The sequence below is a fragment of the Erpetoichthys calabaricus genome, chromosome 11 (assembly GCF_900747795.2).
Source record: "Erpetoichthys calabaricus chromosome 11, fErpCal1.3, whole genome shotgun sequence".
Taxonomy (NCBI): Eukaryota; Metazoa; Chordata; class Cladistia; order Polypteriformes; family Polypteridae; genus Erpetoichthys; species Erpetoichthys calabaricus.
The window spans coordinates 78,225,286-78,247,890 of NC_041404.2; the positions used below are offsets into that span (position 1 = coordinate 78,225,286).

General features: G+C 38.4%; 1 protein-coding gene across 1 annotated transcript in view; it reads left to right on the forward strand.

Moving 5' to 3' along the window:
* The window catches only part of plxna3 (plexin A3), a 312,944-nt gene that overhangs the window by 182,552 nt on the left and 107,787 nt on the right, over window positions 1-22,605 (forward strand). Inside the window, 1 exon segment of the mRNA XM_028813391.2 lies at window positions 4,968-5,082. Within this exon segment, the coding sequence (XP_028669224.1) occupies window positions 4,968-5,082 (115 nt within the window).

Genomic DNA, 22,605 nt, shown 5'->3' on the forward strand with positions numbered 1-22,605 from the left:
ACTAACATGATATATTTTTCTGATTGCCACCAACCCTTCCACTGAGTACTCTTTGAAAGCTAATATTTAGAATGCAGTTTTGGGATGTCACAGATGTGTTCAGAAGTAGCTCTAAAAGACACCATGTGCTGCAAGTCTAAGTCATTTTGTTTGCTTCATTTTAGGATTAAACCCATGCCTGCTTATTCTTTGTTGCTAATGGATCAAACGCCTTCATGCTGTTAAAGCGAGCCACCAGCCTCTTCCTCAATGTGGTACCCGTTTCCATGACAACTGAGGCAGGCCTACCTGATTATGGCCTGGTGGCAGCCTGTGCCAGACTTCCTTGTTTATACAGTCCTGTGGGAACGATTCTCCATTGAATTGTTTCCCTAGCACAAACATGAAGTGGTGGAGAATTGCCCCTTAGAAACCTCCACCCACCCCACCATGCCTTTGTTTCTTTTTCCACAATTTCTTAGGTTTCAAGTGCCTGTTTCCTTTGAAATATAGTATATAAAAAGCAAAAAGACCCACCTGCAACCACTTCCTTCTCTTCCACCCCCACAGGACACAAAATCCCATTTGTAGGGTCATTGTCTAACAGTATGTGAATTCTTGAAATGTTCTATACAAATAGTAATTACTGTACTTCTGCAAGACATTAAAAAAGAAAATAGAATGAAGCTCCGGGGTTTGTGAGTGCTGGCTACAGAAATGTCTTATTCAGCCTCTGTGGCATTCTCTCTGTGCTCACTTTTCTAACCATTTATTCCCCAGGTACCAAATTCAAGCCAACCCCCACCAATGTTTTTTGTGTGATTAATAGATTTTTTGTTTTATAATTCTGTTTACACAGTTGTTGCTGAATGAATTGGAGCAAAAAGTCCAAAAACTTGAAAGCAGATAAAAAGTGTAAATCTTGCATTTTATTTCCTTCATATACTGTAAGCATATCAATGAGTAGAATATTTTACTTGTAAAATGTGTAAAATTCTGGACAGATTTGTTGTTGTAACACTTACTTCCCTCTGTCTCATATAAAATTGCCCACATGTTATAAAGGGTCCCAAAATCTCAAAATGGGTCACGGGTTACTGCCGTTGAGTCGTGTATGGTTAGCGAAGTGATAGCTTGCTGCCTGTCGTTTAAGCAATTGACATTATTCCACTACTGCTGTCGGCGGTGATTCTTCAAGGGGGGCATACTTCTGATGTGACAGTCATCATGGACTGGGAAGACACTAAGATGAGCAAGATTGGGTCATGAGAAAAAAAAGCTTAAGAAACCCTGATATAAAATATCTTGGTGTCATGTGGCTCTTCCTGACCCCTGAACTATTGGATCCAGCCTGTTATACTTGAAAGAATGAAAACAATCGGATATATTTATATTTCACATCATGTCTGCCACAGGCTTTTCTCCTCCTATGTGCAAAGCTCAGCTCAGATGTGGTGTATTATAAGCTGAATCATGGTGGTGATGAAAAATGTGGCCCAGGATACTGCACTTATGACAGGTGTGGTAGTTGTGGTAGTATTTTTCAAAGAGTTGTATATTTTTGCTATTCATTCATTTGTTGAACCTGCTTATTACAGTTCAAGGCTGTGGAAAATGACTAGCTAACACTGCACAGGACACCAGCCCAAAACTTGGCAAAAATATACATTTCTACACACACAATATATATCCTATAAAAATAGGTAAAACTCAGTTGTCAGTGTTACAACACCATATCAGATTCAGAGATACGATTAGTGTACTGACATTATAGGTGTTCAGTGTCTGTCCCAGAGGCTCATGATGGGTGATCTTTCTGGATCTCATGTTCCCCTTCACTTTTGAAGCCACATATCCATCCATCCATCCATCCATTATCCAACCCGCTATATCCTAACTACAGGGTCACAGGGGTCTGCTGGAGCCAATCCCAGCCAACACAGGGCGCAAGGCAGGAAACAAACCCCAGGCAGGGCGCCAGCCCACCGTAGACATATGCACCAATGCAAAATGATAAAATTGTATTGAATCCAATTGTTTGTGCAAACATGTCTGTTTCATTATAGAGTTTGGGGGAACCATTCATTTAGCAGCAGCATCAGGTACAAAGCAGCAATCCACCCTGTATGGGAGGCCAGTGAATTTTCAAGGCATATGCTCAAACACTTTAGTGTTAACAGTTCAGCTAAGACACGGGCGTCTTTGAGCTGAGAGAAGACCAATGTGAATGCTGGAACACCATTCATATTCCACACAGTCGGTCAGGAGGTTGGGATTTAAAAACAGGTTGATGGAGGTACACTGCTATGTTTTCCTGAAGTTTGCCTTTCTTCCATAATTGAAGCAGGTTAAGTCAAACTGTTTAATATATAGGACTATTGTATTTAGTTCTCATTGTGAATTGAGGTATTTGATAGACTATTCATAAAAATACACTTTTAACATGAAAGACATGATATTAAACTGCATTGTTATTGTGTGAAATTAGAATAACCCAACACTGGTGACATTATTGTCTTGTCAAGGTTATGCTTTTAGATGGCTGCTGCCTTTAATCATTATATTGTGTTATGAAAGAGCAGAATCCTTGAATCTTCAAGTTCTTTCTTATGTTTGTGAACAAGTACAGTATATGATAATATTTGGAGCTTACAATGATCTCCAGAGCTGACAAAGTGACAGCAGGCTGAGAGCTGAATGGCCACTTTTGTTTACCTCTCTTAAGGTGACAAATCATTTTGTAGAAATAAAAAAGCTGCAGTGAAAATGACTGTTTCACAAATCTGCATTTTGTGTTTCTCTTTAAAGCATATTCTTATATGAGTAGTAACTCTGCTGGCTCTATCAAGTGCACTGCCTGTATTTATATCGGTCTTTAATAAACGTGCCCTCATGTCTGCAGATACTAGAAATGTACCATCTGTTTATTGCTTTTAAAGCAGAACATCATAACACAAGATACTTAACAAGCTTGCCATATCTCAAATGATATAACAGATAGCACTTACTGCAAGCCAAAGTCAGACTCTGGAGTGTATAATGAAAAGAGCTGAAGGGATGAAGAGAGTGATGTCTGCACCAATAATGCACAAGCACTTCATCAAAAACTTGAAGATGTCATGGCTAGTCCTTGTGTATACTCACTGTGAACAACTTGCGGGGCTGGAGTTGTTGAACGGACTTTGTAGACTCTTTTCCTTAGTCTAGGAAACTGATATGAAAAGTTTGCATCTAACAGAATTAAAGAGGTAATCCTGGATTATGGTGGTCGGGTTTTTACACACCTGTATTTTGGGGTTGGAGAGCTTTTGAGGAGAAAAGTGTGCTTTACAAATGCCTCACTTAGCTCTTCTATGGTTTCAGGAGGGAGCAGAGCCTGGGGCCTCCATCTAACCAGAAGCAAGTAAGCACTTTCCCAGATTGTAGTCAGCCCTTGCTCCTATGTTGCTTGACTTAGGAAAAATAGTGGGTGTGTAATTTTATTTTAAAAGAAAGAAAAAAAAGATGTGCAGCATGAGGTAAAAACTACTTGCTGTGGATGTTAAATTTCCACTTGCTGTCTATCATCTGCTTACATTAGAACATAAGAACAATCTGGACGAGAACAGGCCATTCAGCCCAACAAAGCTCTATCCATTTAATTCTTCTGAAATTACATGAAGTCTAGCTTTGAAGGTCCCCAAAGTCCTACTGTCTACCAGACTGCTTGGCAACTTATTCCATGTGTCTGTGCTTCTCTCTGTGAAGAAAAACTTTGTAATATTTATGTTAAATTTACAGTTTATCTTAGTTTCCCATAAGTCAGCTATTCCTTGTGACACATTAGGGTTAAGACATAACAGAAACACAGCGACAACAGCCTTTAAACTATTTGTCAGTTTATGAATCAACATGGCCTTTGAAGCCTTCATGTGTTCTGATTGGTTAATCAATATATTAACCCCATTCTTGAAATAAAACACCTACTCAGGTACATGGGTTTGAAAAAACACACAAGTTACTAGTTCTAGTTTGAGTTAATTAATTTCTAGTTTGATTATTAAAATGTGTATGATGTGGAAGCTGCTGAGCTTAAACTGAATTTGTGTGTTCTGTCATAGTTGGGCTCATTGGAACTTCTCAACTGTCCTACTGTAAGAGTGAGAGTGCACTGCAGTTGTCTGAATTTCTCTTAATATCTCCTGCTTCAATTAAGCATAAATTTGATAAGAGCAGGAACAGATTATGATATGATACAGACTGGTGGAGACAGGAACCTTTGTGAACACATAGGGATCGTTCTCCAAGCAGATCAGAGCAAGTGAAGGTTGAGGTTGGGTGATTTCTAAGAGGAGTTTGGGGTAAGGAAGATGCTGGCAAACAGCAGATTATTAAGAAAGCAGTGTGTTTAATGGAAAAGTTAAAGAGTAACATGCAGCATTTGCTTTAGTGGCTGCTGCTTAATTCACTCATATCATTTTCCATGTCCACGTACTTCTAGATATCATTGTGAGCTTGTTGATCCTAAGTGTATGTTTTGGATGCTAAAGTGCTAGTTTGCATGTCACTATTTGTGAAAGCTGAGATGTGAAGTCAAATAGGCCTAGTTCAGTGTCACCTTTCTCTAACATGTCATGCAGAACATCTAAGGCTCATTCCTGCCTTGCATCTGATGCTGCTGAGTCAGGTTCCTGCCTTTGTGATCCTGACTCGAATTAAATGAATTTGGAAATGTACAGATGAATTAATGGATTGTCCGTTATAGGTATCGGTTGAGTCAAAAGGCTTCCTTAATCCTTGCTCAGTGCAGATTTTTCAGTTGGTATCCTAGCAAAGAAGTCCACATCTCAACAGGAGCTTTTCATCGCAAACATGGCTTTACATTCTGAAAGACTGGTTCTTGGAATGTTCTGACAGTTTCCAAATGTATATAATACTTGAAACTTGGAGTAAAATTGTGTATGCTTTATGTAACTGATGTGTTATTTTTTCTTTTTTCGTATTCCCAGGTGCCTTTCCTGCGTGAGTAGCTTGTACCGATGTCACTGGTGTAAATACAGACACATCTGTACTAACAATGTGGCCGAATGCTCTTTCCAGGAAGGCAGAGTTAGCAGCACTCAGGTATGTTCCTTTATGTATCTGTTGACATGATTACGCTGTATAAGTGTGACAGTAATCTTGATTACTGTTGGATGAAAGCTTGTAGTATTTCTGAAGAAATGTTCAGGTTGAGAGTAGTGGTTGGCTAAGCAGTTATTCATTGTGTGTGTCACTTGGGGCCATCTTGATGTGACCTGTGGTCATTTGAAGCAAAAAGTTAGCCTACATTACATTCAGCACAAAGTTACAGTTTTGTGACTGGGGTTGTTTATTCTCATGGGTGCTTTAATGGGACATCTGCTTTATTGTTTTGTTGTTGTTGTTTTTTTTGATCACATGCTTGTTTAGTGGTTTCACTAATTGGTTAAGCTTTTGAATTGTTTATAACCATCCAAGTCACTCATGTAGCAGCTGGTCCAGATTGGCATAGAGTGGGAGGAGGCAGTCCAAGTCAAGGGGAAATTGTGGGCACAGCGGCCTAGTCAGGGAATGTAAGAAGTGTTCTTATGGCTAAGAGATTTTTTTTGTATGTGTTTGCTAATGTTCTCTCTCCCCTGTACTGTATATCCTCCATACCCACTTTATTTGTTCTCTCTTTGTCTTCTTTGATCTGTCAAGCTGATTTCATTTTATATACTTGCTGTTATCAAAATAGTATGAATTTCTTCATCTTGTGGCATAGTTTTAAGGTCTTGTAAGATCTTTTTTGTTCACCAAGAAAATCACCTTATACAATAGTCACTGTCCAGTGTTACCAACTTAAAAGCAATTAGTTGATTTTTTGTTTTCTTTTACCTGATTTTATACAGAACATAGATGGCAATGTTTCCCTGTCTGAGCCTAAGCTCACTACTTGACTTGTAAAATTAGTGGACATGTTTAGTCCCCAGGGATTTGAAATCTCCACATTAATGTTTTGTTGGAGCTGATGGCGGATGACTAACACATTACAAAGGAGCTTGTAAAAAGGACTGTGGCATGGGGAGGAATTCTTTCTTTCTTTCTTTCTTTCTTTCTTTCTTTCTTTCTTTCTTTCTTTCTTTCTTTCTTTCTTTCTTTCTTTCTTTCTTTCTTTCTTTCTTTCCGGTGGGTTTAAAGCTCCCAGGCTTGGCGAGAAACAAAAGCTCACTAATATCTGAGGGGCGCACATCTGTGCTGCTGCTGTAATCTAATCCTGTCACAGCAAAATGGCTCTTTGCCCATATTTTGTCTTTTTGTTTCACTTTGTAAAAACAAGGATCACATCAGAGCCAAATTCTATGTCCTGAGGCTTGAAATGGTCAATTGCTCACAAGGCCTTAGTGTTGTAGTGTTGTTTATAATGGCTTGGGTCGTTTCTTTGTAGTTATGAGATGATAGTCCGAAGCTTCCTATGCTGCCGCAATACCTTTGGGCCTAAGTAGTTGTCTTGTGTTGGGAAAGCCAAGAGTTGTATTTTCTGCTCAACTGTTTGCAAAGAGCAGTCTATGAACTCTCACAAACTATTCATATAATTTAATTCACTTTGGTTAACAGTGCCAAAATAATGGTATCTTATTAAGTCTCACAGTCTCTCTTCCATAACAAAAATCTGGAGGTACGCAAGTAAATGTCTGATTTCTGAAAAATCAATCTGACTTGAAGGAGGCCTAGGAAGACTGAAGGTTCCCAAATGTAACCCATTAAGGACAAAGGTTGATTTAGTAGTTTGATTTTTATACAAGACAGATTTTTTCATAGCAATATTCATGTTATTACGAAAATCAGAGTCCTCAACACACTACCAAATACTAAACTATCATTCATTCATTTTCTCATCCCAGTTCATCATGGAGTGTAGAAGCTTAAACTAGTAGCATTGTATGCAAGAAAGGAACTAACTCTAATTCATGACAGAGCAATCTTACACAAACAGAGCAAGTTTTAGAGACGCTAATCAACCTAACTTACAAATATTCGTACAGGAGAAAAACTCAGGTGGGTATACAAAGAACTTTGTCATCAGCACATAGATAATGAAGGGGGACCTCTCGAAATTAGGTCTGAAGAATAGCTTGCTAGTGTCATGAGTCAGTACACTTTCAAAATGCATCGGCATAAGTAACTAACTATGTTGCCCATGCACAGTCCGGTTTGCATGGAGCCTTGTTCACAGTTAGGCGCCATTTCAAGGCTTTATTTAAATTCTATTTTATAAGCTTGTTTCTGCTTTTAAACAGCAGAGTCAAAACCTACAGATAATAATGGTGTGAGTTTTAAAGAAACATTGGTGTGATAGTTGTTCCAAATTCCCTTTCATCCCTTAATTTTTAATGTTTAAATTATTATGACCAGGAGCATTTTGAGTCATTGCTACAGCAACAATGGATACAAAGCAGAAACCAGTGCTGGCCCAGTGATACTCCAACAAGCATGATTCAGATAGTCCCATACAAACTAAAACTATATCTGGACTGTGAAAGGAACTCAGAACCTTGTTAAAAACTGTCGAACAAATACTTTTCATTGTACTGAAAGGCGTAACGACAATAAATAAACTGAAATGAAAATTATAAACTTCAGCAGGGGGTTGAATATTGTGTCTAAGACCTGAAAATTCACTTGTTAATCATTTTGTTTTTAACTTTTTTACAAAAACTTTTAAAGAGGCCACTCTATGATGAACTTCACAGTGAAGTGAAGATGGACATATTGCCCGTTACAATGATGACTGGTCAGCTGGCTATGAAATAAGACAAAATGCTAATGACATGAATTGAAATGAAGAAAAATTTTGAAGAACAGTGACAGACTAATTACCTTTGTATTATTAGCTGACGCACCATTTCACATTTCATTCTGCTATTTTCTATTACAGAGGTGGACCTCAGTCCATCTAATTGAGAGGTTTTCATTGTCAGTGCTAAGAGGCCACAGTGGCGATGGGCTTTTGCTATGACCAAGCACTTAATCAGAGGCTGGATTTTATTTTTTATTGAGCTCCAATCTTAATTCTGATCTTTTATTAACTGGTTTCTACTCTTCCTAGGAGAAATTAGAATATACTTTCAAAATGTTTGCATTCTGACAAAGTGCAGACAAAACAATCACAATTTGTTGCATTTTAAGAACCCCAAATCATTTTTTTCCTAAAAATTGATTGATTTCACAAAACAGGCAGGCATTCGTCATTTTTTGTTCTCCACAGGCTCAATATGAATTATCCATTACTACTCTTCTGGTTGTTTGCAAAATTCCTATGTTTTAAAGGACATTTTAGTAGATATCATAAATCTGTATTAAAGTAGCAGTCTAGATGTCTTTTGGTACAAATAAGTAGATTTGTCAGGATGATAATAATATTTTATTTTTTGCTAATTTTGATTAATTCTGCATTCACACTCTGAATACAAATACTGAACAAAGAACAGGCGTACTATACATTGAGTTCGGTTCAAGTCAGGAATTTTCCTCTAATTAAAAGATTGGTTACAGTGAAAATGTGTGGCTCCAGTGCCCCCAGTAAAGAGTACACCTGACCTAGAAAGTAGAAAAATGAGTCAATGAGAAACTAATTAAACCATCATCACAATAAAAGCCACACTCTGATGAAAAGACTGATTTTATAGTGAAAACGCGCGGCCAATGCAGATTGCAGGCCTCTAGCATCAGAATTAAGTACTCCTATTAAAATTTGCAGGAATGGCTAATGACAAAAAAACTGCTTGAATGAAAAAACAGTGGTGGACTGTATGTCGTGTGAGGGTCCTAGGGTAACCCTATTCTCCCCTTTATACTCTTTATGTAGAATGCAAGAAAATGTCTTAAATTCCATGCTCTTACCACACTGTCAGCTGCTGTAGTTCATCACTTCCTCTATTCTTCTCTTTTCCATCTATAATACCAGGAAATTAGATAGAGTGAAAGAACAGACAGGACTTAAGTTACACATTTATTGATTTATTACAATTTGCCCAAAAATTTTAAAAGTTAAATGAGTGTTGACAAAATAATAATAAACAATTTGAGTGATAATGAGTTCATCTTGCTAAGACTGTTTCATTAGTCTTTAGTCCAATTTTGTCCATCATGGGCCTTGATCCTGCATGTTCTTTGAATGGAACATGGCCTGTCCTCCACCTCTGTGTGCAATGAGAGATGGCAAGACAGAGATACCAAACTTATACCAATTTCTGTCACATCAGTGGAGTCACTAAAGTTGGTGTCACCCAGTGTGGTAACCAAGGTCAGATTAAAACCTCCATAGACCCCTAAGTGACTTTATGAGCAGAACTCCTTAGCAGATCATACTTTAAACTTATGCAGCATGTTGACACCCAGCTGTTTAATCCTGCATGATAATTCTCACTATTCACAGCACCTAGACATTTGATTGTTTCATTGAGCAAGGCTTGGTGGGCTTTGGCTTTGGTGATTTCAGCCTGAAACACTGCAGAAACACTTTATAAATTGTAGTGTCAACTGGTGTTGTCTGCACCCACCTAGTGTTACATGTCATGGACCAAATGGCCATCATGGTACGGAGTGGCCCTTTTTATGCAATGACCAGCCACACCTCAGTGACCAGTCCCTGCTTCATGTCAATTCTTGCTTCAACAAGACTCCTAGCTGAAAACCACACAATTCCATTAACTTGGACTTCATTAATCTCAGACTAGCTGGCCAGTTCTGCGGTGGGTTGGCACCCTGCCCAGGATTGGTTCCCTGCCTTGTGCCCTGTGTTGGCTGGGATTGGCTCCAGCAGACCCCCGTGACCCTGTGTTCGGATTCAGCGGGTTGGAAAATGGATGGATGGATGGATAGCTGGCCAGTTTGTGGCCTACCTGGGAGGAATGGCTTATAGAATATCCTCCACAGACTTATAACAAAGAACCCTTGCAAAACTAACTATAGCATTCCTGAAACTTTAGAAAGTTCACAATGACTTGTCTAAAGACAGTTGGTTCTTTCTTTAAGTCACCAAATACTTCTTAAATGACAATTTACAACTGTCAAAATGTTAAATGTTATTCAACATCACAGTAGTGCAGTCGTTAGCACTTCTGACTCTTGACTATGCAGTGCTCAGTTCAGTTGCTGGTTTAGTTAGTCACTGTCTACATGAGGTTTGCTAATTCTGTGTGTTTATTGGGTTTTCTTTTGTGTCTTTTAGTTTCCTGTCCTGCCCCAAGGTGTACATATTACGTTAATTGTGACTTTTAGTTGGCCCTATATGAGCAAATGTGAATGTGTATTGCATTGGGCTGGTTCCACCTCATATCAATAGCTGCTGGTCTAATGTCTGTGATCCTGTAATACAAAACCTAGTCTCTGTAAATAGACATTTGGAAACCAGTAATTACAGATGAATCAACTGGGGGTTTGGGTGTATTAATGTAACGAGTTTTTTTTTTTTAAAGTGCAAATATCACAGTCTATTTGTTCAAATTTTTAATCCAAACCTAATTTTACCATCTAATTGGAATAATTTCTTATCTCAACATCTTCTGGCTTAACTTACTGACCTCTTCCTCTTTGTCCTTTTGCATTTGGGAATGCAGACTGTCTTGCCGGTCAGCTATGTCTAAATCATGTGTCATGTGATAGTCAGGCTGTTTGAAAAGCGTCTTGGGGGGGGTCATGTGGAAGCTTGTAAAGCCTAAAGCTATTACAGGCCCTCTAGTGACCCATGAACTGGTAGCATTGGGTGCCTCCTGTTCCTTAGATAGCTCTGTGGTCTCATCTCATCCTGAAGCCATCTTATCACTATAGTTTGTGCATAGCCCGCCATTAAAAGTCAAGATGCCATTTCATAGGAATCAGTTGAACACAGGCATTATATGTACTTTAGAAAGGTATCCACTAAATGGTCTGAAGTACAGAAGTTTTCTGCCACCTAGGCCTCTGTTATTGCTGAATCTTGTTCCCCTAATAGAAGGTGTGTTGATAGATTTGGAGTCTGAGAACCTGTAATCTTTATTCTATTTATTTCTTTTTTGCAATGTGCACTTCAGATAGTACTCTCTTGCATGTTACTAGCCACCCTGGTTATGATGCCGTACAGCATAGCTTATATGAGGAAAGATTTTGAAAGTGTTATTTTTTATTATAACATTTATGAAAGACATATATATATGCAAATATTTACATATATATTTTTATTTTATGTTTTAACAGAGCAGTACTACCCTTTAAGTCCTTTCCAGCTCCTTGCTGGAGCAGTAGGAGTTAACATAAACTTTAACTTTTTTTTTCCTAATCACTCCTTCGTGATAATGATCAACTTGCATGGAGTTGCATTGTGAAGGAGTTTATTCGATTGCCTTTCAGAAGCAAAGCATTCTTAAAGATGATACCAGTCTGTCAGCAAGAGAATTCTCCATGTTGTGTAACATCATGCAGAGAAGCATCTCATTCATCAATAGAGAGTCACACTGAATTTCTTATTTTAATCTATTTAATCTAAATAATCAGCTCTTAAACACAACTTTCATTGGAACCTGTGAAAGTGGTGTGACAACCCCTTCAATGAGCCTGGAAGAAGCTGCGACCTAATTCTCAGGAAGAGAGTAGTTATTGGGTGAGATTAGAAAGTAACAGAAAATTAAACAATTTATTGACCAGCATCTGACTGCAGAATCTCACCTTTATAATGCTGTATGGAATTTCTGACTTTTATTAAAATTTAAGTGAAGTGTATCGTATGAAGTGTTGCTGTTCATAGAAAGTACATTTTCCAAAAAACATAGCCATCTGTAACCTGTAACAAGAGAGCATAAAGAGGGATGTGAGGATGTACGGTCAAGTAGATATTATAAAGATTGAATGGATAAATTGTGATGTGTCATAGTACCATAAGTTGGTAGGCCTGTTTCACAACATTTGGAATCAATTTGAACTCTTTATAGTAAATTAATTTCAGTTGATTTTAATATAGCACTCACAATAAAGACAGATTTAGATCACTAGCACAGACTTACAAATAAAAACAACAAAATCAGTATGCTACAATTTAAGCATACATATCTGTCTACATAAACAGAAACAGAGATGTACATACACCTTGCCTAAAAAGTAATTTAGTTGTGCTATTAGAAGATCTGGCCAACAAAAGAAGTGGCAAGTTGACAGCAGAGTAGAGGAAAACAAACTCCAGCTTGCAGCATTTCCAGTGAGTGACGAACAAGCAGTGTGAGTAAATGCCTTTTGTGAAAGACTCAGTTTTTACAATAAATTAAATAAGAAGGCTGTTACCTTCAAACTAACATTAATTTCTGTTTCCATCAGCTGGAAAGCCTTACTTGCAGCATAATATAGTCTGTGCTTTTCTTGTAACTGGTATCTTTCTGGAGTTTGGGACTTTTTCAGATACTTCAAATCTTTCAGCACCATTCAAATCACAATCCCAAATCTTTACTATTCAGCCAGTATCCAGTGCTCCTTTTGTTTTGAGGCTTCTGTACAGTGGGACTGTATCTCTTAGTGTATCCATGAGGCTCCATCGATTTTCAGATTCTAATGACTTCTAAAACCTATGCTTGCTCTCTTGCCTTTTAGATCTGCTATTGCAGTAAGCAGCCTTTGCAGTGTTTACTTGTACTTTTTCGGGCTTTGATCAGCTGCTATTTTTGGTCAGCTCCTGCATTGTTCAATATTTTGACTGGTGGCCTAATTGTTTAAAAGTTGTGCCAACAGACTTAATATTTTCTGTAAAGTTTTCTTGGTTTTTATTATTTTAAAATTCCAGTGCTGGTATTCATTTTGTTGGCTTCTGAGATGTATGGCTATTCTGTTTGAATTAAAAAACACATTATGATGGCTTTTGCTTAGAGATGTGCTACAGTATGTTGTTTATTAGAGTGTTTTCAGTTTCAGTTTTACTTGGTACTAGGAAACACTCAGACCCCCAGTCCTCAGAGAAAGGTGACTCATGCACTTCTTTTTCATGCTTACATTTCTTCTGAAAGGTGTTCTTTAAATTCATGCCATGCACTCTGTACTGTGAAGTCTGCCATGCAAGACAACGAAAAGCAGTGCTAGTAAGCTGCTCAATTTCTATATATTCAAGCTGACCTCTCATTTTGGTGTGTGCAGTGTTGTCCTGCCATTTCATCATTTCTCATTTGCTGTCGGTGAAACGACTCCTGCTTTCAGCTTGATAATGAGCTTAGGTTGCAAATCTTGTTGTTTTTTGAGGCATAACAGTATGTATGACGTTGTTTTGTGATCTTACTGTATGCCTTGTGATAAAAATGACCAGTCTGCTGTAAAGACCCAAGCAGACATCTGTTTGCAAAGGCACCTTGTCCATCTTTGTTGCGTGTACATTGTGTATCCTGCAGTTAACATACGGCTGATTGGCCTGTGCAATGTGCTTCACTCTCAGCAGGTTTTTGCCACTGTTCTTTTCACTGTCGGCCATGGCTTGTGCTCGTACAGCTTTTCTTTTCCTAACAGCCATGGGGCATGCCTGTGCTGTTGTGTGATATGAGAAGAGGCCTGATTACATTGTTGAGGTAGCCTGCACCTCCAATTTTTTGCTACAGCAATGTTATCAAGTCATAAAGTTACAACTCATTTAAGACCAAGATCAAGGTCCAAGGGCCACTGGTACATGATTTTTTGCATGGCAAACAGACAATCCCTAGCATTTCATATATATATATATATATATATATATATATATATATATATATATATATATATATATATATATATATATATATATATATATATATATATGTACAGGGTGTGTGTGCATGTGTGTATGTGTGTGTGATACCATGTTTCACCATAATTGGGGCTCATCAGGTGTACGATGTTTGTCGACTAGCCGACCAACCACAAGCGTTACCTGGTAGGTAACCATCCAAATGATCAGATTGCAATTCAGGTTCACTCATACATCCACATTCATACACATTAAGGTCATCTTGAGTTACCAGTCAGCCTAACCTGCATATTTGCCATGTGGGGAAAAAATGCCAGATACTTACAGAAAAATCTCCTGGACATGAGGAGAAGATGCTGATAAAGCCAGGACTGGAGCCATGAGTGAGCAGCACTAATCAGTTTTCCACCTTTCCAGCAGCTTATTCTTTTGGTTATAAAAATAAAATAATAAAAAGGGAAGTACAGAACTAAAATACATGCAGTGTCCACTACAACATGTAGTCTAAAATAAAAAGCACATTAAAGTAAGCACACCAGAATGAGAAAAAAGTGCCAGTTTAGAACTGCTTGCAATTTTGTGTTTCCATCAGTATTCTCTTAATTAATTCTGGGCAATGTTTGACTCTCGGAAATACAAAGCAATCCACTGATTTGACCAGGAAAGTTGGCAGTTTGACTCTTGGAAGTTTCAAACAATTTACTAACTCCACCAATACTCTCCCAATGACCACAGGTTGCTTTCTCAGTTATATAGTGGGCTATTGAGCAGAATTCATTAAGGGGCTTTCCCATCAAGTCCTTGAGTACCCTCCCATTCATTGTTAGTTGACTAAACACTCCTGCTAGACATCTGACGATGATGGCAAATTTGGGGCTTGTTTCCACATAAACAAACTATTTTTCTTGAAGGTCCGGGAGCCATCATTATGCCGGGGGCACAGAATTATAGTAGAATACACTGGCATCTTCTGCGTTGCATGCATGTTTTTGACATTTATTATGAGATGAGAGAGTGAGACATAGATCACTAGTCATCCTTTTATCTTTAGAATGGTTTATATTATTACTTTATTTTGAAGTTTTGGGGATCACTTTGAGCATCTGCAGTGCTTAAGCCAAGCATAAAGCGTGGGAGCTAATGAAAGCTGTGTTCTCACTCTTAAGAGGTGAATAAGAAGCAGCTTGAGACGCATGGTGGGCTTGGCAGCTGACCCCGGCGGCAGAGCAGGAAATGATTGACAAGGTGCTGACAGTTGCTGAAAAGAACAATAGCCCAAGCTGTAGTAAAGTAGACGCTGAAGATTTGAATCACTGCCACTTAACTCTTGTGTTTTGTGTGTTTTTTCTGCCCCCTGCTCTGAAAGTCATTTTGCCCAGCTCATGCTAGATGCTGAGACAGTGACCAGGGAGTTGAGAAGATAAAGTGATGTGAGAGTGGCTAGAAGATAATGACAGTTCTCAGAGAGACATTAGGGTCAGTTGATAAAAAATGTGCTTGGAGATGTACACAGGTTTGGTCGTTGCAAGGGAATGAGGACAACTAGTTGGAGAGACTTAACTTGCTTAGCTTAAGGTATGAAAAGAATGGTCAAACAGATGCATACATTTTGTAGTGAAGTACCAAGTGCTCATACAGGTGTGCTGGCCATACTCAAAAGATGGCAAAGTAAGATACTGTGATTGATTATAACCTGTCATGGAAAGCGTAGCCAGATGATGGATAAATACAGAATGGTAGTGGGGAGAACAGATAAAAGTTTGTGTTGAAGGGACCTGTCAATAGATGGTGGTTTGGTCAGCAGATTTGGTCATCGGGTAAAAGTTTAATGATGCAGACTTCATGTTTTTGGAAGGTGTGAATGGAAACTGGCTGCAATTAGGTGACAAGGAAAATGGCCAGTTTTGTTGACGAGGATGAGAGTACAAGCAGTAATGAGTTAACAGAGAGCATTGTTGAGATGCTGCAGACTGTTGAGATGAAACATTAGACAACTATATGTGGAACAGCTTTGAGTTCAAGACCAGTCAACATTATCTGCTTATTTGAAGATGGAAAGCTGGCCACATCTACTGTAGAGTTGTGGATATCTGGCTAAGAATGGACTCCTCCTGCCCAACTTTCTTGTTAGATTTTATTTGCTTAGCCCAGGCAAACACAGTGAATCTGCTGCTGGCTCTTTTTCAAATGTGGGCAAACAAGTCCTCAATTTCTGCAGCCAAACACATGCTGTATGAAAGTGCAGACATTGCCAGCTGGGTATCTGATCCTGTGGTAGTAAAAATTCTCGAGGTCCATTCAGAGAGGGCCACTAGCTGCAAGATATGAACATTTGACAACGCCACAGGGTGTGTGTGTGTGTGTGTGTGTGCAAATCTAAAGCTGTGAGACTCTGGCATAGTGCCCCACTGAGAGCTAAACCAAAAGCTGGCACTGCAGGTTTTATTTTCACTAGGAAGCTGAACTATGAAGAGATTTATTTTTACTTGAGTTAGCCATAGGGCTTAGGGATGTGAGCCTGTGATTAGGCGGGATTTGCTATTAAGTGGGTGCTTTCTACAAAGCATGTCCAGCTTGTAGCTAGTGAGGTTCATGTTGTGTTACGTACTGTGCCAGTGACTATTGGATCAGCTCATCTCAGTAAAATACCTGCTGAAGTACCAGAGTGTGAGTGTAGGTGTGTGCGATTTTTTTGTAGTTGACCTTTTATAATCATAACTGTAGCCCAAGAGTTTGAATCACCTTGCAAAACTACATTGGCCGGAGTAGGTATGGGAACTGCTCATGAATTTCAGAAAGACATGGATGAGAGAGAAAGAGAGGGGGAGAGAGTAAGGAGGCAATACAGTTGCCAAGTTTACCCTGCCATTCTGCCAAATTGCTGGCATGTCCACAGAGTAGCGGGTCTTCTTGGCTTCATTACAGATGAGATATTTACTTACCTCATTGTAGCGCTGATCAACAAGGGCAGCTAGCAGTATTAATCACGACTCGGCTCTCTGGAGCAAGCAGAAAACAGACAGGCAGACGGATCATGAGAAAAGAAAGCTGTCTTTTTTTCCCTCGTTTACCAACAGGAGAGTTAGAATTAGAAATTCCCCCCTCAGAATCGAAGAAACCACACACATACATTTTAATTTTACACTTAACTGAACATCAAAGAGATTCCTTATCAGCCTTTATCAGACGCTGTCTGTGGCTGAAAGATGTGTGCAAGCAGTTCTGTGTTTCTGTTTAATGCCAGGCGCCTCTCACTCTGGCCCCTCTACATCTTCTCCCTTACACTCACTTTTTATGTTACTATTTCCATTTTTTCTTTCTTTTGAAAATACTTTCAAATTTTATTCTGAGTTCTTAGTTTTCCTTTTTTCATCCAGGTACCCATTTTCTAAGCTGATTTATTGTGTGGCTTGCCAGAGTCTATCTTGGCAGTAAGGGGTGCAAAGCAGGAACTCTGGACAGGCTGCCAGTCCATTACATAGTACACTCACTCACATCAGAGTCTCTGCATTCTTTTGAGATGTGGGAGGAAACCGAAGTGTGCATAGAAAGGTAGAGGACACGAAGATCCACATACAGGGACCAGACTAGGAGTAGAACACAACTCTATGGAGATTTAGGCAACAGTGTTAACCATTTTCTTGTGCTTTTTCATTCATGTTACTTCATTTATTTTTCTGGTTTCTTTCCACATGTCTCATTTTACCCATTCATCCATCCAACCATCTACTGTTGAGCTCATTTTTTTGAGGCTTGAACATATTCTTATGGCATAATTTCCTGGCAGGAATCAATTCTGGATGGCACAGAAGTTAATTTAAAGGCCCACTCATGCACTGTCCAAGACAGGCCCTAACCTAGCTTGCCTAACAAAAATATTCTTTGTATGTTGTTGGAATCAGGAGTATTCGGTGAGAAACCTATACAGACACAGTGACAACATACAAGCTCAGCACAGTCAATGACTGGACTTCACTTTTCAATTCTTGCTCTAAATGTTTGTTTTCTTGTCTACCATGTGCTCTACCACTTGTCTTTCTTGGATCTACTGTTTCTTTTTTTATTTCAAGCTCCCCATCTTGTCACTTTACCTCTCGTTCTCTCTCCCCCTTATTCTCCCTCTTTCATGTTGTAGTTGTTAGGATGTGTTCTTTTGAATCGTGAATAGTGAAGCTGGTTTAAGAGTCCTTCTCTGCCTATAAATACATGTGCTGCCCCACCCCCAACCCCTCTCTGAGAACAAAATTTCTCATGAAAGAAATCCCACCAGTACTGTTGGGAAACCGTTTCCAGCGCCCAGGCACTCAGCGAGACAGGAGCCGCATTTCCATCTCTCATTTTTGATTTCCTCCTGCTGTATGTGACTGTTGAAGTTAAAGACGCACAAGGGAACTGCTGACACACAGGCTTTGGCTCTCAACTTTATGCAGTTGTTCTCATTCCTGCTCCTAACTTTTATTAGCTGCACTCATCTCCATGTCTGGGTATCTGCTTGATCTCTTGGCTGTGAAATTGTAACTTCCCACTGGATTTTCACATCAGGCTTATTGTAGCCACAGGACCCTGTTGCCCACCCTGTCATTGAGAGAATATATATGATGTCGTGCATAGCTGGAATTTAATTCTTGACTTCACCTCTCGGTGACCCCATCTCCTCACCATTTCAGTTTTAATGTCTTCTAGAATATTTTTCTTTATTTTTTTGTACAATGAAAGCAGTGATCTTTTACTCTGATACACGTTTGATTATTTTTGTGTGGGCCATCCATTAGAAGAATCCAAATTAAATTTAGGAGCAGAGCATTCAACAGGCATACACCAGCCAAGTGAAGTCCAAGAACTGAATTGTGATGACTTCTGTCTTCAATATTATTGTTTATTTAGTAGACACCACTATTGATGGCGACTGTAAAACAGTGTGTGATTTTGAACATTGTAGATAACAAGAAAAAAGTATGTAGGTTTCCTAAAATATATGGCTTTCCTCTTTGGGTATCTACTGCATTAGTCTCTATCTATCTATCTATCTATCTATCTATCTATCTATCTATCTATCTATCTATCTATCTATCTATCTATCTATCTATCTATCTATCTATCTATCTATCTATCTATCTATCTATCTATTGAGTAGTTGCTTTTAGGAGAGACTTTGGGTTTGAGAAACCAGACTGTATTGTGAATCATACTCTAAATTAAAAGAAACTAGATTGACACTGATTCTGGTATCTTCAGTAAAAGCACACTGCAGCCCACTCGCTTTGCAACCTTCATGATCATAAGTCTGGTAGACTGCAGTGTAGCCCAGTATGCCAGCCCTCATCAATTCCTACACCCTCCCCACCCACCCAACCATACCGGACAATGGGTGGAAATGGCTGAATATGTTCAAGTTAAGACCATGCTTTGAAGAATATCTTATTTGAAAATATATGTGTTGAATGATTTTATTTGTTTATTTTTGCTGCATTGTATGTCAAGTTATGGAACTAAGGATCCCTATTTTACAGTGAAGGGCTCACTTTTTTGGCTCAATATGTTTGGGTGGCTATCTCATTGTGGTAAGAACTTGAGTGTCAAATTAAATTTAGGAGCAGAGCGTTCAACAGGCATACACCAGCCAAGTGAAGTCCAAGAACTGAATTGTGATGACTTCTGTCTTCAATATTATTGTTTACTTAGTAGACACCACTATTGATGGCGACTGTAAAACAGTGTGTGATTTTGAACATTGTAGATAACAAGAAAAAAGTATGTAGGTTTCCTAAAATATATGGCTTTCCTCTTTGGGTATCTACTGCATTAGTCTCTATCTATCTATCTATCTATCTATCTATCTATCTATCTATCTATCTATCTATCTATCTATCTATCTATCTATCTATCTATCTATCTATCTATCTATCTATCTATCTATCTATCTATATTTTTACAAATCACAACAGCAGAGCACAGTTATTAGCCCATTTATTTGGAGATCTCTGAAGACGCGTTTCTCTTTCTTGGTTGCACACGGAGTCAGTAGAAAGAATGAAATTGACACCCCTATGGGTTATAGTCCAGTGTTATACTCATTTAACACCCCTAGTGCAGTGATTTGGGACCAAAGTGACCACTTGTAGGTTTTCTGTCAGTATCAGTGTCCTTCTTACTCAATATGCAGCACAGCATTTTTTTTTAGTGAGTGCAAGCCGTGGTAATATGTCATGCCTGATTCTGCGGCATCTGATAGACAGAATGTGTGTATGTGGATATCAGGACTTAGGATTTTAGAAGCATAAAATTACAGCCACTTTTAAGAAGACGTGCTGATTAAAAAGCTCTGATGCTTGAAGGAACAACACCAAAAGTAGCTTAAAGGAGCAGCCTAGCTCTCTGCATTTAAATTTCAAACCTTAGCCTTCTTACTTATAATAATACATAAATAAGTACATTTAAACAGAAAAACATCATGGACACTCAACAGTCCAGCGCTGACCAGCTGGCTTGTCTGATAAGAGTTTGTGCTTAAAGTCTTAGCAGTAAGAATAAGCATTGCAGGGAAAAATGCACACAAGGTGCTGGGAGATCAAAGTCCTGGAAAGTACAGTATTAATGAGGGAAGGCCGGTGATTAATTGGCGTATAGGTGACGGGTGCACATTATTTGGTGGAAGTGCACAAAGTGCCTGTAGTTCGAAGGTGTAGATTGATGAGCATGACCGCCCAAGTATCACGGAGGAAGCCTGTTAATTGACTGCATTAGTGTCTGTCATTAGCACTTTTTTTTTTTTTTTTAAACTTAACTGCAACCTCAGTTACGTGTACCTCTACAGCCTGTAAATATTTTGGTCCTGAAATGTTTTGGCTTATTAACTAATCCAAATGTCTTCCGGTTGACTTTTGGCACTCAAATTAGCAGCTCATTTTAGACTTTTAATTTGTTCTCTTGAGGCATCATCTCCCCATCTTGTATTTACAATAGCTTTATCTGGACAACTCAGAGATGTTCTGCCCCAACCCTGGAGGTCAGCAGTCACAGCTGGTGTGTTGTCTTTGCCACCAGACTCTTAAATCATAATATGATTCCTGTGTGGAATCATGCTCCTTGCTTCATTATATTTCTTGTCTTCCTGTTTATACAGATCGAATGTGCAATTGAGAAAAGAAATTGAGAGAAAGGACGTGTTGTTGTTACAACATTTATTCGACAGGGAGTGCAGTAGTTCTTTAAAGTACTTAGTACTTTGCTTTTTATCCTGGCCATTTTGGCTTAACTTGCAGCTATACAGTATTTTGGCCCGGTGAGTGTATTTGTTATTTTCTCGTATACGAAGCATAAGTATTGTAATCGTCCAAATATTCCATGTCGAGATTTTAATGAATCTCGATGTTTTAGATCTCATTGAGTCTGAAAATACCATTTTTAGAATTATGTCTGTGTGTGTATGTAAACACGAGAACACTTTCATTTACGTCAACCAAATTTTGCATACAAGTATTAGGTACAAAACGTAGATTTCTATCAACTTTTGGGCTATTTCTGCTAAGCGGAAGTGGTACTTTACCTTTTATTCATTCAGCTACAGAGTCTGATTTGTTCAACTTTACTTTTATAATAATTGTTCAATATATTATTATTTTGATTTGATTTGTTATTGATGGTTCTTTAATGTACATAATATAAAAATATAATCATTGTCTTGCGGTGTACTCCTCAAATATCCATCCCCATATCTGAGTATACGAGAAAGTCTAGGGGAGACCACTCCCGATTTTTTATTAATGCACTATCCATGTCTTCCATTCTGGCAGTTGATGGTGAAATCTGCCATTTTGTAATTCTGGAAAGGAAACAGCAAGTTCATAAAACTGAAGTATGTAAATGTTCTCTGGTATCCTTTGGTTAGGTCAACTGGCCCCAATAAATTACAACAACATACAGTGAGTCTGAATCTGTTTGCCTATACCATATAATGGACTCATGTTCCATTCTTATCCATCTTATCCATCTTTCTTGAGCCTTTTGCTGGTAAGACTGTTTGTGAACTAAACAGAAAATTGTTCAAAATAGATTGAAGGTTACTTTCTCGGAGAAATTTCAGATAAAACTTCAGATTAACACTCAATAATCAAGAATGCAAGGAGTTCATAGACATTTGGAGTTTTGTGTGCAGGTGTGATCACCATACTACTTAAGGACTTAAACATAGGTACTACTCTGACAGACTCAGAGAATTAAACCTATTTAGTCTCCAGCAGAGGACACTGCATAGGGACCCAAATGCAGGTCTTCAAAAATTCTTTAAGGCATTGATAAAGTAGATCTAGTAGAATACTTTCAGCCTATGGGTGAATCACATACTCGTGGACACCAGTGCAAATTAATTAAATAAAATAAATAAATTCATTAATTAAATAAATTTAGCCAGGAAGAACTTCTTTACACAAAGAAGTAATCTCAAACAAACTACTGAGACATGTAGTTGAAGCAGAAACCTTGACAACCTTTAAGAAATATCTGGATGAGATATGGAGGCAGGTTAGCTATTAGCTAAACAAAAGAGCCTGATCAGCTAAGTGGTCTCCTCTTATTTGTCAGATTTCTTATGTGCTTATCTTCAGTTAAAATTGTCCAGTAATTTTTGTTTGTGGTGATATGGGACATAAATCTTCAGCCATTGGATCCCAGTGTCTCAATAAGCAGTGTCTTTCTCCTTCCTTGTAGTTGCAAACGTCTGGAAGGCTCAATGCCAATGTCATTGTTCTTTTTATTAGTAATTGTATTCAGTTTAGTTGAGTTATTTGCTTTTTTTTTTTTATAAATGTCTTGATCTTGTTCTGCTGTTATTTGAAACGTAAAAAATGCAAGCCATCTAAAAAATGATGATTTTGTGGATTACAAGCATTTTTCTTTCTGTTTTACTCTTCTCTCTC